Here is a 17,758-nt window from a genome sequence, read left to right as displayed (position 1 = left end):
CTGTCTCATCCAACTGTTATTTCTTAAAATGATTAAGATATAAAAATGATGGAGTTAACTATAATTTCTGGAAAGTTTAGGTCTTTGCTGTTTTTCAAGCTTCCCAGTCAAGTCTGACCCAAGAGGCAGGAGGTACTTGGTTCGGAGCTATCTCAAACACTCAGCTGGACCAAATGAACTTGCTTCCGATGCTTTGTCAAATCTGTATTTAAGCTTATTTGAGTAAAAATGAGAGATGAAAGAAATGGCCTGACACTCAAGTCAACAATGAAAATAAAATGGCAACTATGAAATGACACAGAATTCCTTGTATGAACTTTTTAATGAAATATGAGCCAATGAGTATTACAGAATTCAGCCTTAATATTTCTTTCCTATGAAAATCCAAATAATAACAGCCTATCTCAAGTAGGACAGAAGACCATGGTGCATGTGAGTAATAGTAATTAATGTTTGTTCACCCCTGCATGCTTCCTCAAAGGATGACACAAGAGCTCCCACGACAACAACAAATTCAATTACATGTTTTCCTGATCACAGCTGCAACTGAAATGTAACAAATACTTGCATTTCTGCAGCACTTCCCCCACAACACTAACACTCTGTGTTATCTCTTGTACCCTCTGTGTCCTTGTGAGGTAATGAGGGGAGCAAGATTTCCTACTTTGCAGATGAAAAAACTCTAGGCAAAATTCAGCACAAGTACCCTCAACCTTTGGCAGCATTCTGAAACGAGGGCATTTTAAATCCTTGTGGTCAGAACACATCCTAGTCCCAACACCAGAGTCAGGACATGGAGCCCGAGCTTTAGTATTTTTAAGCATTCCAAAATCCAGCCAAGCTTGAGGGGCAGTGATTTAGTGGTTTATGCTCGGTCTTCAGGTACAACTGTGTTCCTCTTTGTGCTCCTTAAGTACCAGTGAGATCATGGCCTCCGTCAACACTGCACAGTTTGCCTTAATGATCTGGACAGCCACTACTGGTCCCTAGTAACAAACAGATCAGGCTATAAATGGAAGTTCTCTACTCTCTTGATGTTCACCCTAATCTAGGAACACTCAGATCTTTGAGCTAAGAATGGCTTGTTGTTTGGGAACGGCAGCGCCCAGCTCCAGTCCCAGCGCTGGGGAGACTGATGCGCGCACATCTCTGAGCTCAACAACAACTTGAGATGCACAGTGAGAACCAGTCTTTAAAAATCAACAAAACAAAACACAGAGAGGAGAATGGCTTGGTGTTAAATAGTTAAGCAGTTATCCAATTCTAGGTTCAATAAGGAATAAGTAACCATGTGATTTCGTTTTCCAGTCAGCACCTTCAAAAATTTGTTGCAAGTGAACATTTACGGACAAGACAAAAGCAGAAGCTATAAACCAAACTCATGAGAAGCTGGAGGATTCGTCACAACCCAACAGTGTGGCAAGTGTGTACGGACTGCCATCACCTCTTAACTAGTCAGCCTCACCCTTAACCAGGACTTAATCATTTTTTAAACGCCACCAAATTGAGTTGTTCTAGACCAGAAAAACAAAGCAAAACAAGAAACAAGAAAAACAAGACAATTTCTGGGCCAGATAGCTTCCCTAAGAAGTTTAACATAGAATTCCATCTTGTACAAGGTTTCTTCTCGATACAGATTATCAAAAGAATCTTTAATACGGTTCTTTTTCAAGCAACATAACAAGTACACAATAAATCCCTGTGACCCTTTCAGGAGGCAACTACAGACTGACCTAAGGCTGAAGACTCCTGCTCCACAGCAGTACTGACAAGTTTAGTTCTCAAGGACCCCAAGAAGCTGCTCACTGTCCCTAATTTTATTAGATTTAGAACAAAATATACATACAGCAATCATGTAAAAAGTACAAAGATTTTACTTGCCTTCATCAGTTCTTATGTATCTGAACCACATTAATTATACTTTAATACAGAAAAATGTTTCTGTTCTAATAAAAGAAAACAAACAAACAAGAACACCTCAGCTCATGTGTAGATTATTAATTCCAGAGAGTGTTAGTGAGAAGGTTTATGGGTCAAAATAGGAAATAACATTCAATTCTTTCCAACGAAACTTTCGAATTGTTGCCAACCTGCAGTATTCAGCATTAAGTCCCATGGGGGCAATGCCTAGGTGACTAAGAATAAATAGCCTTCCCTGCTTCAGGCTGGCCCTGATCAGATGGGTGAGTAAACATTTTGTTGACAGCCCAAGTGGAGACTTTGAGGCTTCAATTGTTGTATAATGTAAACAATATGAAATTAAAAATTCTTCATAACATCTACAGCATTATAAAGTTAGGAAATAAAGGAACCGCTGACCATGTGTTCTCCCAGGGTTTATGCTAATGGTGCCCATACTGAGTCCTGTGAGAGCAGCTGGGACTGTTCTGTGTGGGGACCAGTCTTCTCAGAAGGCCAAAACTAAAGCCAGATGCCAAGGGACACACATTCCTATTACGTCTGAATCAGCCTGGCTAGCATATGCATAATTATAAGTAGATCTGCTTTCCCAGTCTTCAGCCAATTGAGGAACCTTTATCATAATTGTTAGAGCCATGGACTATAAGCCCAAAACATTATCAAATGACCCAGCATAACATGTCTCCTCTTCTTGTGTTACCATACTGTCCCCAAATGTCACTCTAATTTTGTACCATGTAGTGATTTTTACGAAATTGAACTAGAACAAAGCAATCCCTTTGTCCTTTTTCTTTTCTTTACAGTTTTTACACACAATATATATACAACTTTTAAAATAGCTGCACAATTTTGTTTCTCGTTGCTAGAGAAGTGCAGTCCAGGCAGACCATGCTTCTCGATATATTAAAAATATTAAATAAAACCCAGCCAGTTTCATACTTTCTAAAGTCAAGCTGACTGGAAATAAAGGGACCGGAGAAAAAACAGGCAGTTGTAAGATGGGACGGAGCCTTCTCCATAAACACCACAAGTCAGTCTTGCGATTCCCTCTACAGCACCTCTAGGCGCTCACCTCTAAGCTGGAAGCAACACACTGCTAACTGCGGCAACATGCATGTCAACTGCCCACTCAGCCCACTGCAACCCTGAGGATTTTCTGGCCCAGTGGAGAGAGGGAACACTGCGATCATGTCTGCTGCAGAGCTGCTTCTCCAGTTCTCAACTTCATGTGTTCTCGGGATGTTTCTTGGGCATGCACACATGAGACTATCACTTCATGGTTCCACTTTCCACAAGCAGATCTCTTCTCCACTGTCCTCCTTCCCAGAAAGCCACTGTCATCCATCCAAAGGTTTTCCAAGGTACACCAAAGTCACTTCTGTGTTGCCATACACTGCAGAGACTGCTGGGTACAAGCAGGCCTTTGGAAGTCCTCGGAAGGCAACCCCCAGGAACTCATACCCACGCTCGAAAGCTAAAGTCTTATCCTCCATGTCCAGGATGACTCGGATCCTCTCTCCTATCTGTAAACAGACAGCACATGGTTAGCAGGGGCCCCACCAAAGGCCATCTCAAGAAATTATACAAATTAGAAAGAGGAAAAGTACAAAAAATCTCTATCTTCTAAGTTATCTCTGCAAGCCAGAAGGGGATTTCTGGATGGGGTAAACAGCTTGAAGAAGGAACACTATTCTTAACACAAATGCTTATCTTGATTTTCTTTTTGGATTTTGAGACAAGGCTTCTCTGTGTAGCCCTCACAGTCCTGGAATTCACTCTGTAGACAAGGCTGGCCTTGAATCCACCTGTCTGCCTCCCAAGTGCAGAGGATTAAAGGCGTGAGCCTATGCCACCATGCCTGGCTTATAAAAGAACAGCAGCACTGCCTGTTTACACTGCAACCTCAATACATCCAGCTTTCTCCCTTTTGAAAGCTGAAACAGCAAGCCTGTGTCACCTTTATAGTTTACAACTATAAAGGAACGCTACACTGTATGCTGAAGAGTGGCAGCAGGGCTAGCCACAGAGCTCCTCTGACAGGCTGCTTGCCCAGCATGCACAAAGCTCTGGGTTCAACCCCAGCACCACACAAACTGGGAATGATGGTGCATGCTAGCAACCCAGCACTGGTGAGGTGGGAGTAAGAAGGCAGAAGTTCAAGGTCACCATTGGCTACAGTGTGAGACCAAGGCCAGCTAAGCTACATGAGCTCCTGTCTCCAAAGGGGGGAAATAACACAATTTAATTTAATACTTCCTGATTATGGTAATTCTGTTATTTAACTTTCCTTCATTTATTTCCTGTCATAAATGACTGACAACACCTGCTTTTGTCCACTCTCTGCCCAATTTGACCACAAACATATCCAATCTTACTGTCTTCTAAATTTTCTTTACCATGCCTACCAAACAATACAAACAGAACACTGTTCCTGCTCCGTCAGGCAACACTGTTTATTAAGCCAGAGTCCTTCCTTCAGCCTCAGAAATGAGCCCTATTTTGCAACAGATTAAGAAGACACAACTAACCCTGCTGAAATTCTCACATTTGCTTCACCTTGGGACAGACAGCATGTATGTTCACAGTAAACGAACTGGGAAGCACGGGTGTCACTAGTGTTGGTGTCAGTTCTATGACAGCCAAAACTATACTGGGCTACACTATCTGGGGGTGTCAGGGGAATGGAAGGCAGAACCAGACAGTGTGGAAACGAGTGAACACAAACTCCACCCAACGACATGAGAGCCCAGAGACAGCATGAGAAGCTCCCAGGGAGGCAGACGAGCAAGCAGACAGGCCTAGAAGACCAGAGCCAAAAGGTGCTGCTGCACACCACAGGGGCATGGGGTTTACAGCCTTGACAAGACCCAGCAGGTTAATGTCCACCTTGACTAGAAAACCTGCATGTACTGAAGAATACAGCAGTTTCTAGGAAAAAAAGACATCCAGAGTTATTAATATACCTTACCCACACATCCAACTTTCAGTTTAAAAAAAAAAATCACCGGAATAAAATAGGAAAAGTATGAATCTCAAAGTGGTGGGAAATTAAAAGAGACTCAACCTAGACCAAGGTTTTCTAATTTGACAAATAATTCAAAGTATTTATAGTTATTATATATGTGTGTGTATATATAACTGTGAAGTTATATACACACATATATATATTAGTATATTACAGATATTCAAAATATGTCCAAAGAGAGACAGAAAAGAAAGCAAATGAAATCTGGATCTAAAACCTACAATAACCACATCTCATTAGTCAAAATGGTACAATAAATTGGCTGGGCATGAAGCTAGAACAATAGAATTATGCAAATACACAGGACAGAGTGCCAAGCACTGGGACATACACCTTTAATTCCAGCACTCAGGAACAAAACCCAAAACAAAATGGAAATAAAACACTGAAAACAAGGACATCAGCTTTTTCTTTTTTTGTTGCTTTTGTTTTGTTTGGTTTTTGAGACAGAGGTTCTCTGTGTAGCCTTGGCTGTCCTAGATTGCACTGTAGACCAGGCTGGCCTTGAACTCACAGAGATCCACCTGCTTCTGCCTCCTAAGAGCTGGGATTACAGACATGAACCACCAGGCCCTGTTGTGCACCTGAAGTGATAAGATTGCACATTCCAGGCTGGAGAGAGAGATGGCTCAGTGGTTAAGGGCAGTACCTGCTCTTCCAAAGGTCCTGAGTTCAATTCCCAGCAACCACATGGTGGCTCACAACCATCTATAATGTGATCTGATGCCCTCTTCTGGCCTGCAGGTATACATGCAGACAGAGCACTGTATACATAATAAATAAATATTTAAAAAAAAAAAGAGAGAGAGACTGTACATTCCTCTCTGTAGGATACATACAGAACCTAAACAGACAACAAGAAAGTGAGTTTATGAAAGAAAACCTTGCAGTTTTTTGCACTTCAGAAAACTGATGGATCTTTTTACCATTTACATTAGTGTAGCAGAGCTGATAATTTTATTACTATATTTTTTTTTTTAAATGTGGATGGGTGTTTTTCCTGTAAAGGCCAGAAGAGGTCATCAGATCCCTGGGAACTAGAGTTCTGGACAGTTGGTCGTGAGCTGCCATGGGTGCTGGGACTTGGACCTGCAGTCCTCTGCAAGAGCAGCTAGTCTTCTTAACCACTGAGGCATCTTACCAGCCCCTGGAAGCATTACTGAAACTTGAGATTTTGGCTACCTGTGGCTCCAAAATATGAAATCTACATTTCCTCAAGGCTTTTACACATTTAAAATAAAAAGATATATTTTATTTTTATTTTTTTAAAGACGTTATTTATTTATTATTTATACAGTATTATGCCCCCATGTGTGCGTGCAGGTCAGAAGAGGGCACCAGATCACATTATAGATGGTTGTGAGCCACCATGTGGTTGCTGGGAATTGAACTCAGGACCTTTGGAAGAACAGGCTGTGCTCTTAACCTCTGAGCCATCTCTCCAGCCCCAAAAGATGTATTTTAAATGAGGAATAGGAAGCTGGGCGGTGGCAGTACACGCCTTTAATCCCAGCACTCGAGAGGCAGGCGGATCTCTGTGAGTTCGAGGCCAGCCTGGTCTACAAAAGTGAGTCCAGGACAGCCAAGGCTACACAGAGAAACCCTGTCTCGAAAAATCAAATAAATAAATAAATAAATAAATGAGATGGGGTGGGAGCACTGGAGGGAACACTCAAAGGTTAAGAACACCACTGGTATTCTTCTAAAGACTCTGAGTTCAATTCCCAACAACCACATGGTGGCTCATAACAATCTGTAATGAGATCTGGTGCCCTCTTCTGGCTTACAGGCACAACACTGTATACATTAAAAAAAAAATTTGTGTGCATATGTGTCTGCAAATGTATGCAGGTGCCCACAGAGGCAAAAGGTGGGAGACTTATTCCCTGGAGCTGGAGTTAGAAGCAGTTGTGGGCTGCCCAAGGCAGGCAGGTGATGGGAACTGAAGTCTGGAAAAGCAACAAGTACTCTTAACTACTGAGCCAACTCTCCAACCCAATCTTTAGAATCTTTTTGAACTGTTGGTTTACACTTTCCCAAATCTATAATAAATGGCTTTAAGACACAAGGATTGTAATTTTGATTCTAGAATCAAATGAGTGTTAGACATTAAGATGGAATAAGGGTGGAGAGGTGATTTAGCAGTTAAGAACACTGTTGGCTCTTCTAGAGGACTCAGGTTCAATCCCCAGCACCCACAGAATGGCTTACAATGTCTGTAACTACAATTTTAGAAGATCTGACTTCTTCTATACTCCGAGGGCACCAGGCATGCACACGGTACAGACATACATGCAGACAAAACACCCATACCCATACCATAAAGTTTAAAAACATATAAGATATGAAAAACAGCCATTTGCCTGAACGTGTCTGTCGCTATAGAAAACACTGACACCTCCAGGGACTCTGAATGCACACATTAGTAAGGAGCAGAGAGTGACTGTGCATGTGTATGTACACACATGCATTTGCTGTGGTGAGGTGACCAGAAAAACAAAACAAAAACATCTTGGATGTTTCATGACCCAGGAAAGATGACAAGCGCACATGAACCAACACACTGCAGCTCTTGGGCAGTCTAGTCTTGCAGCATAGATGAGGTCTTTTCCAGCAGACGATGCTTCTTCGTTCACATTACCTAGAGCTGATGCGATGCTGAACCAACAGAGCTGGAAGTGTGTCTGGGACACACCAACAGCAAGGCCTAAAACAGTTACTCTTTGGCCTGTACAGAAAAAGCTTGGCAATTTCTGGTCCAGAGCAAAGATGGATTGCTCAAATAATGCATTAGGAAATACTGAGAAAGCCAGGAGTGGTGGCGCACGCCTTTAATCCCAGCACTCAGGAGGCAGAGGCAAACGGATCACTGTGAGTTCGAGGCCAGCCTGGTCTACAAAGTGAGTCTAGGATAGCCAAAGCTATACAGAGAAACCCTGTCTCGAAAAAAACCAAGAACAAACAAACAAACAAAAGAAGCAGTAGAAAAGAAAAAAAAATACTGACATACAACATTGTACCATTTATTTAAAAATTGCCAAAACAAAGACAAAAACTTATATATAAAAAAAGTTCATGTTTTAAACAAACTAAGGTGTTATTCAAAATGGCTGATACTGAGAAAGCAGCACTTCTCACCTGATATTTTGGTGCATTGTTGCACTGTGGGAAACTGCCATTGACTTCCCCATTATGTAGTAGATTATTGTCCACCAGATTCCAGCCCCAGCTCTGGTCGTCACTCCCCAGCAAGGCAACATAGCCTTGGCACTGCATGGGGGCCCGTTTCGTAGCAATCCCTATCACTGCCACAGTGCCCAAAGGGCCCTCCCACCATACTTCCCAGGCATGGCGGCCCTCACTGAAACCAATCTTGGTCCTTGCACCGTCGGTGCTCTGAGCGATGGGGTTCCGGTGTAACGTGAAGCCATTCTTCTTGATGTAGACATTCCTGGAACAGTCATTCGTGCTGAAGGCATGCTGGAAAGCACGTACCTAAAAATGTAAGAAACAGAACAAAAAAGAGTAAGTTTGATTTTTCTTCAATATTAAAATGCAACAAGCTAGGGCTAGAGAGATAGCTCAGAGGTTAAGAGTACTGGATGCTCTTCCAGAGGTCCTGAGTTCAAGCCCCAGCAACTACACAGTGGCTTACAGCCATCTGTAATGAGATCTGGTGCTCTCTTCTAGCCTGTAGGTGTACATGCAGGCAGAACACTATATACATAATAATTTTTTTTTAAAGGCAACAAGCAGCTGGGCGTGGTGGCATATGCCTTTAATCCCAGCACTCGGGAGGCAGAGGCAGGCAGATCTTTGTGAGTTCGAGGTTAGCCTGGTCTACAAAGTAAGTCCAGGACAGCCAGGGCTCCATAGAGAAACCCTGTCTTGAAAAACCAAAACCAAACCAAAACAAAAAAGGCAACAAGCTAAATGTGGTGGCTCACACCTGTGATCTCAACCCTCTGGGATGCTGAAGCAGGATTGAAAATTCAAGGTCAGTCTGGGCTACTTATGAAACCTCATCTCTCTCCTTTGGCCCAAACCAAAAAACCTGAGGCATGGTGGCCTTTAACCCCAGCACTCGGGAGGCAGAGGCCGGCGGATTGCTGTGAGTTCAAAGTGAGTCCAGGATACCCAAGGCTACACAGAGAAACCCTGTCTCGAAAACAAAAACAAAAACAAAAAAACCTGAGGCTTTGTGTTTATAAATAGTAAGATTATTAACTTTAAGTAACACACAATTTCCAAATAGTGACTAAGGTTTCTGGATGGGAAACTAGCATTAGATATTGTGCCCTGTTATAAATAATTCTGAGCTAGAGTGAGGCATGGTAACACATGCCTGCAGGCCTTACTGATACTTGAGCCAGTTTTAGATGAACATGGGAAACAGAGACCCGTCCAAAGAAAAGGTGAGAAATCCAACAGCCTTATTGACCAAATTCCAAACTGTAGTGTAACTTCTACAAATAAACCTAAACCATCAAACACACAACTATCCTTGTACTTTAGAGAAATTCCTGAAATAATGACATATGGTAATTGATTTGAAACAGCCAGAGGCAGAGTGCAGTAAACATGAAACTTTGTCATGAGTCACTGGTAAAGCTCGGTGTAAATGTGTATGGAAATTCAGCAAGCTACTTCTTTACTTTTATTTACACTTACGTACTACAGTTTCCACACTGTCAAGGCTGTGATCAAAAAGAACTACAGCCTAGTGTGGTATGTGCTGTAATCACTGCCGGGGAAGAAGAGGCAGGAGAGCCAAAGCTCAAGGCTGTCCATAGCTACATATCAAGATTGAGGCCATCTTGGAGCTACATCAGGGCTGAGCTCACTGATAGAGTGCTGGCCCTGCATAGGCAAGGGGGGAAGTGTGTGTGTGTGTGTGTGTGTGTGTGTGTGTGTGTGTGTGTGTGTGTGTGTGTGTGTGTGTGTTGAAATATTATATAAAGAACTTAGTCATAGCAGCTCTAAAGTTTAGGAAAGATTTTAGTGCTCACAAACTACCTGAGACCCAGTTTACTTGCTAGGTATTACATCACCACGCTCATTGTTTCAGCCACCTAGAGAGCACACAAATTCAACCAAATGGAAGCCAGACGTGGTGGCGAACACCTTTAATCCCAGCACACAGGAATCAGAGGGCAAGAAAAGAGCCCGGAGTTCAAGGGAAAGCTAATCTTTGAGTTCAAGGACAGCTTAGTTTTTACAGAGTAAGTTCCAGCCAGGGATACATGGAGAAACCCTGCCTAAAAAATAAAATAAAGGCTGGAGAGACGGCTCAGAGGTTAAGAGCACTGTCTGCTCTTCCAGAGGTCTAAATTCAATTCCCAGAAACCACTTGGTGACTCACAACCATTTATAATGAGATCTGGTGCCCTCTTGTGCTGGGGAGGTGTTCATGCAGACAGAGCACTCATCCTTCCCTTTGTCCCAGTGATAGCCAAGGATATACGAGAAACCAGGGCTCTTGTTACCCAGGGAAACCATGGGGGGCGGGGGGGGGGGGGGGCTGCTCAAATGAAGCCTGCTCGCTAGAAGTCTGTTTCTTGCTGCACTCAGGCCAGCAATCTGACTGCAGGGGACCATGACATTAAGGGAGGGAGGCAGAGTGGGAGCCACAAACAGATAATGGAAACTCCAAATAAAACACAGGAATGCCCAAGTAACACACTTTAAGGCCAAATGCGCCTTTAGTCCCAGCACTCAGGAAACAGAGGCAGGTGGGATCTTTAGTCCCAGCACTCAGGAAACAGAGGCAGGTGGGATCTTTTGAGTTTGACGCCAGCCTGGTCTACAAGAGTGAGTTCCAGGGCAGCCACGGCTACATCGAGGAAACAAACCCTATCTTAAAAAACAAAACCAAATATTAAAGTCAGTTTCTGAACAAGCTCGATTTTCTATTTCCACAGCATGGAGACCTACCGTAGGGCGTCTTGAGTGCACAATCTCCCTAGCTCACCAGCCCACCCTCATTCTCCAGAAAAATCTCCCTTTCTCAACAAATTGTCTCTAGGTCTGTTTCTGAAAAAGAAGAAAAAAAATAAAATAAAATAGCTTAGGCTATAAGTCTGATATTTAAGGTATAGTTAGATGCGAAGTATTTGGGATAACCAATGCTACGTGGAGACAGGTAAAACTTGAGTTATAAAAAAGAACATTTGCTGGGCATGGTGGTGCACGCCTTTAGTCCCAGCACTCGGGTGGCAGAAGCAGGAGGATCGCTGTGAGTTCGAGGCCAGCCTGGTCTACAAAGTGAGTCCAGGACAGTCAAGGCTACACAGAGAAACCCTGTCTTGAAAAACCATAAATAAATAAATAAATAAACGTGAGCATTTCTGGAAATGGCGTAGCTCAGCGGTAGAATGAGCGCTGAGGAGCACAGGCCTGGTGCTGAGCTACAGCACGGAAGGGGGGGAGGAGAGCAGGGAAGGGGAGGAGGAGGGCAGGGAAGGGGAGGAGGAGGGCAGGGAAGGGGAGGAGGAGGGCAGGGAAGGGGAGGAGGAGGGCAGGGAAGGGGAGGAGGAGGGCAGGGAAGGGGAGGAGGAGGGCAGGGAAGGGGAGGAGGAGGGTAGGGAAGGGGAGGAGGAGGGCAGGGAAGGGGAGGAGGAGGGCAGGGAAGGGGAGGAGGAGGGCAGGGAAGGGGAGGAGGAGGGGAGGGAAGGGGAGGAGGAGGGCAGGGAAGGGGAGGAGGAGGGCGCGATGAGCCACCTCAACACCTACCAGGATCGTATTATCCTCATCTAGTCCTGCTGTTGCCCAGGCTCTTGGGAGTTCTATTTGGTTCACCCGCCCTGTCAGCTGTCACCCATGTGGAGCTGTCCTCTGCGGCAGCTCTCCCAGCCAGTGTCCTTCCCTCTTCTATGTCCTCTGCATCTCAGGCCTCGTCTTTTTAAAGCCCGGCTTTTACTTCATTGTTCTTCTGTTCAAACCTGTATGGCTTTTCCACTCGCAGAATCAAGTCCAAACAACTGCTTCAGAAGGCCTTCCATGACATACCTAGTTGAGGGTCACCTTACCATCACAGTTCCTTCATCAGTCCCTCTGGAAAATACTGCCTTTAGCCTACATTTCCTCTACTCCTGGGCTACCAGGAGCTGCCTCTCTGAAATCTGTGGAGCATCTCAACGACAGTATGAGTTCTGCTCTCTCACAGGTGAACTTGCTGCCATTCCCCTAACCTCTAGCTCAAGTGCTACTTACATTATGTAAGGCAAATAGCTAGGAGTCCTCCGTAGATGCTCCTGCCTCATCTCTACTTCAAAACTACTGTCAAATTCTGTAGATTCTTTTTAAAAAATGTTTGATCCCACAAATTTCAGAGAATACATAGATAATCCCAATATCTTAATATTCTCTGAGTGAAAAAAATCAACTTTAATTTATGATGACCTAAAATCCTAGTGCCATGTCTAAGGCAGCAGGAGGAACAGCCATCAAGTTCTGTAGATCGCGTCTCCTGCGTCTGTCCGGTCCTCTCCGTCTCCACTGCCTACTCTCTAACTGCTCCACCTCATCTCTAGAGTCTTCTTGCACCCTGCTCTCTACACTGCAGTCAGATCAAACCACCCATCCCCACAGCCACGTTTAAACCTCCCATCCCCACAGCCACATTTAAACCACCATCCCCACAGCCACGTTTAAACCTCCATCCCCACAGCCACGTTTAAACCACCATCCCCACAGCCACGTTTAAACCACCATCCCCACAGCCACGTTTAAACCACCCATCCCCACAGCCACGTTTAAACTACCATCCCCACAGCCACGTTTAAACCTCCCATCCCCACAGCCACGTTTAAACCACCATCCCCACAGCCACGTTTAAACCTCCCATCCCCACAGCCACGTTTAAACCATCCCCACAGCCACGTTTAAACCTCCCATCCCCACAGCCACGTTTAAACCTCCCATCCCCACAGCCACGTTTAAACCTCCCATCCCCACAGCCACGTTTAAACCACCATCCCCACAGCCACGTTTAAACCTCCCATCCCCACAGCCACGTTTAAACCACCATCCCCACAGCCACGTTTAAACCTCTCATCCCCACAGCCACGTTTAAACCTCCCATCCCCACAGCCACTTTTCTTGCTTCCAATTGGAAATGGCTTCACTGTAGTTTGTCCTATATCTTTTCATCTTACTCAAACCAGCATCACCTGAGCTCTCTCAGGGCAACCACTGACACTCATTTTGTCTCTCACAGCAGCCAGATTCCCTCCTCAGAGGCTCCTCTTGGGCTCTCTAACCTTGTATTTTAGGTCTCACCGAGCGTATGCATCATGTCTGGTAAGAAAGCCTTCCTGACCCCCGTGCCTAGTAAAAGCCTCCATTACTGACACTCACAACAGCATGTAACTCTCATTCATAAACTTGCCATACACAGTTTTACAACTGCAATTATCAGATTAATAACTATCCCCCAGGCTGGGGGTGTAGCTAGCACGTATTCAATCCCTAGAACTGAAAAAAAGAAGCAGGCAGGCAGAGAACGCACGCACGCACGCACGCACGCACGCACGCACGCACATGCCCTTGACTAGACTGGAAACCCCACAAAGCAAAGTGTTGGTAAGAGTTTGCATTTTTGCTTTCCTTGTTCTTCTGCTCAGCTTTTCATAATGTTTCAATCCACCTCATCTTTTTTTTTTTAAGATTTATTTATTTAATATTTATACAATATTCTGCTTGTGTGTGTGCCTACATGCCAGAAGAGGGCACAAGATCTCACTATAGATGGCCGTGAGCCACCATGTGGTTGCTGGGGATTGAACTCAGGACCTTTAGAAGAACAGCCAGTGCTCTTAACCTCTGAGCCACCGCTCCAGCCCAAATCCACCTCATCTTAAAGTTCAGCTTCGTAACATCTTAACCTCAAACTTTTTCTAATTCTCCACTCAACTCTTGAAGTTTTTTTTTTTCTTTTTTAAGATTTACTTATTTGCCGGGCATGGTGGCACATGCCCTTAACCCCAGCACTGGGAAGGCAGAGGCAGGCGGATCGCTGTGAGTTCAAGGCCAGCCTGGTCTATAAAGTGAGTCTGGGACAGCCAAGGCTACACAGAGAAACCCTGTCTTGGAAAGCAAAACAAAACAAAAAAGGTGTATTTATTTGTTTTATGTGTATGGCTGCTCTATCTGCATGTACACCTACAGGCCAGAAGAAGGCATCAGATCACATTATAGATGGCTATGAGCCACCATGTGGTTGCTGGGAATTGAACTCAAGACCTCTGGAAGAGCAGCCAGTGCTCTTAACCTCTGAGCCATCTTCCCAGCTCCCTTACGTTTTTTCTTTCCACTTCCAGTATTCCTACACTGCACTAAGGAGCAATGTGTGCCACGGGTCAGTTATTTCTATACATTCCCCTCAACTAGTCTGAGGGCTTCTAGGTTCTCTGAGTCCTCCTAAACTAACCTTCCATCTTCACAGTCATCACCTAAAACAACCCAGGACAAGGACAAGCCCATCTTGTGGCTGCATTAAACACAGCAGAAAATTAAACAAAGTATTAGAAACTTCAGAAAACTTAAATCTCTCTGGAAATATACAAAACTCGTATCAACTTGCGCTGCTTGCAGGGAGAGCTGGGTAAGCAGGCAAAGGGGGACATGTTACTTCTACAGATGCTTCACTCGTATGAACACAGTATCTATGACATGCTATGTGAATCTTTTGCGTAGGTGTGGTTGTGTGAGTGTGTGTACTTACTGGGGCCCATAATCCCAGTGTGAACACTGGCTGGCTCCCTCCTTTGCTCACTTGGTCTCTGGGCCCCTCGCTGGGATTGCAGATGCATGCCAGGCTGGCTTTTTCACGGGTGCTGGAAATCTGAACTCAGGCCCTCCAGTTTACCCAGCAGGCAACTTACCCACTTCCAGCTTACCCAGCAAGCAACTTACCCACTAAGTCTTCCCCAGCCCTTTATCTAAATCTCGACTCACATACACGTAACTATCAGAAGTAAAAAACAGTATTCATTTAGCCGAGCGTGGTGTCGTACACCTTTAATCCTAGTACTGATGGAGACAGAGGCAGGCAAATCTCTGTGAGTTTGAAGCCAGACTGGTCTACAAAGTGATTCCAGGACAGAAAAGGCGACACAGACGAGGGACAGTGGTGGCACACGCCTTTAATCCCAGCACTGGATGGCAGAGGCAGGCGGATTGCTGTGAGTTTGAGGCCAGCCTGGTCTACAAAGTGAGTCCAGGACAGCCAAGGCTACACAGAGAAACCCTGTCTCAAAAAACCAAAAAAGTATTGATTTATTTTGCTTTGTTTTTTTGAAACAAGATTTCACTCTGTAGTTCAGGCTAGCCTGAAATTCATCAAGCTGGCTTCAAATTCATGTTGGTGCTTCCACCACAGCCTCCCAGTGCAGAGAGTTTAGGTGTGCATCACCGTATCAGGCTCCGAAACCTTAAACATGATAAAATTAACAAATCTTAAGGGAAATTAAAAAAAAATTTTTTTTTGGTAGCTCTAGCTGGCCTTGATCTCACAAAAGACCCACCAAGGCCAAAATTTTTTATTTTAAAGTTAAAAACACTGAATAGCGAGCAAAGTAGGACAATATTGAAGTCTTCTGAACTCTCCCATAAATTACTTATACAAGTAGTGCCCATTGACTATGCGCCCTGCACAAATACAATCCTGGCAAGTGATTTTCTTTTACTTAACAAGAAAACAAGCAGTTTGGGTGGGGTACATCTGTCTGCAACTCTAGCAGCAGAGGTTGGCACTCTTCTAGACTCTGCGGGCACTGACAGTCACACACACATAAATACAAAAAAGTCTTGCCAGGAGTGGTGGCACTTTAGTCTCAGGACTTGGGAGACAGAGACAGGTGGGTTTCTGTTAAGTTCCAGACCAGCTTGGGCCACAAAGTGTCTCAGAAAAAAATGAAAGACTATCTATCCGGTAGTAGACATGTTCAACAGCAGTGTTCCTTCGCTTATCGCATCAAAATTTGCCTGAATAGACAAAAATAAAGCAGTAGCAGCAGCCTATACCATAATCCCAACACTCTGACAGAAACAGACAGAAAGGTGACAATTTTGAGAGTATACTCTGAGCTACATAGTGAAATCCTGTCTCCAAAAAGACAGACATAAAATATGTGTGTATAAACACATTTACAATACATATATATTAAAAGAAATGGTGCATCTATTTCACATGCAAAAAAAATTACTTAGACAATCACTGGCAAGATAGCATTTAAAAAGGGATATGTTCTACGGGGTGAGTTCCAGGACAGACACAGTGAAACCCTATCTCGAGGCAGGGAAATGGGTATGTTTACCACGTTGCAGATCAGAATTTATCATCTCTCATGTGTTTCTTGTTTTTGTTTTGAGGCAGTCCCTCCCTTTATATAGCTCTGGCTGTCTTGGAACTCGCTGTGCAGACCAGGTTGGCCTTGAAGAGGCTCATTTGCCTTTGCCTCTGGAGTGCTGGGATCAAAGGTGTGCATCCCCACACCTGGCGACTGCTCTCCTGAAGAGCTACCATCTATCTAAAGGAACCAAGGCCCTTTGTTTGTATGCGCTGCATTCTAACTTTGTTATGAAGGCATAAGAACCAAGGATGACAACAACAACAAGAAAAGCGCCAGCAAAACAGCAATCAACATGCTAAATGACAGAAGAGACATCAACTGAGTAGAACTATGAAAAAGGTATCAATAACAGCGGTACAAGGCAGTTTTATTAGTTAAACGGCGCCAATGGGAGGATGTAATACTAAAATCTCCTTCTTGCAAATTAGTTAGCAGGATGCCTCATACTAACTTGGAAGCGTTAAATACTGTGGACCCTGAGAGAACGTGGGCGGAAATAATGAAAATGTGCTTATTAATCAAAGCTGGGAAAAGGGGAGGTGAAAGCAAAGATCCCAACAACTAAACGCATCTTAAAGCAACCGAGATGAACTAATGTCATCAGTCGACTTGGAGGCCAGGAAAATATTTAGCCAAGGGTACTGGCTGGTGGTCTGTCTTTAGGAGCAGAGACTGTCGAAAGTAGGACGAGTAATTAAACTGAGTGGTGGGAAACCACCTAATATTTTAAAAAGTGAGGTGGGTTACGTAGCAGAACTTCAAGCCAAAGAAAGGATCTTTACGGAGAAGAGGGGTGAGAGAGGTATTGATTGACTGGCTGGAGCCGTGGAAAGGCGGGATGATAAGGTTAAACCTCTGACACAAGCTTTGAAGGGACCCCCACCCCGCCCCAAACCCCCGAGAGCGGCAGGCAGGTTAAAAGCCGGGCTTCGACGTGGCCCGGGATTCCCTCACCTTGGCCTTGTAGCTGGGCAGGTTGCAGAGGATGTCCGTGCGCAGAGCCTCTTCTGCTAAGCTGCGGGCGCACAGGCTCCGCCACACCTCGCTGTTCTCGTCGCCGTGGAGGCAGCGGTACCAGTGCTTGCACACCAGGGCGCAGCTCCGCAGCTCGGACAGCTCCAGGTAGGAGAACACCAACTCCAGCACCCGGCTGGGCAGCCGGCCGCCCGCCCCGGAGGACCCCGAGCCTGCGCCCGCGCCGCCGCCACTCGCGCCGCCCGAGGCTGCCCCAGCCCCCGGACCCGGCGCCGCCATCGCCTCACCAGCCGGCCCGAGGGCCGCCGCTGCCGCCGCTTCGCCCCGTCTCGGCACGGGAGGCCAAGCCTCGCCTTAGAGACCGGAGCGGCTAGCTGCCCGCCCCTTTCAGCGCCAGCCGCCCGCGCCTCCACCGCTCCCGCCCCTGCCCGGGGGCGTCCGCCGCGCGCCCCGCCTCACTGAGGGCAGACGCGCGGGCCGCTCG

General features: G+C 45.2%; 1 protein-coding gene across 1 annotated transcript; it reads right to left on the bottom strand.

Annotated features, from left to right (window-relative positions):
* Nucleotides 1-303: 303 nt before the first annotated feature.
* Nucleotides 304-17,701, bottom strand: FBXO45 (F-box protein 45). Its single transcript, XM_084802184.1, has 3 exons — nt 17,254-17,701; nt 8,084-8,440; nt 304-3,443 (listed from the first exon to the last, which is right to left on the bottom strand). Exons 1-3 carry the CDS (start codon nt 17,551-17,553, stop codon nt 3,258-3,260), a joined length of 843 nt encoding a protein of 280 aa, XP_084658310.1. The 5' UTR covers nt 17,554-17,701; the 3' UTR covers nt 304-3,257.
* Nucleotides 17,702-17,758: the final 57 nt, after the last annotated feature.

The sequence above is a fragment of the Acomys minous genome (genome assembly GCF_964271855.1).
Source record: "Acomys minous genome assembly, chromosome: 11".
Taxonomy (NCBI): Eukaryota; Metazoa; Chordata; class Mammalia; order Rodentia; family Muridae; genus Acomys; species Acomys minous.
The sequence above is the reverse complement of the archived record's forward strand: the minus strand, read 5'-3'. Positions and strand labels throughout refer to the sequence as shown.

What these genes read in the sequence shown, in the direction of transcription:
- FBXO45 (XM_084802184.1), bottom strand. Translation starts at nt 17,553, where the DNA reads ATGGCGGCGCCGGGTCCGGGGGCTGGGGCAGCCTCGGGCGGCGCGAGT. An exon ending in TGCCCAGCTACAAGGCCAAG is followed by an intron (nt 8,441 to 17,253) that starts GTGAGGGAATCC and finishes TTACATTTTTAG; the next exon opens with GTACGTGCTTTCCAGCATGC. An exon ending in ACAATGCACCAAAATATCAG is followed by an intron (nt 3,444 to 8,083) that starts GTGAGAAGTGCT and finishes GTCTGTTTACAG; the next exon opens with ATAGGAGAGAGGATCCGAGT.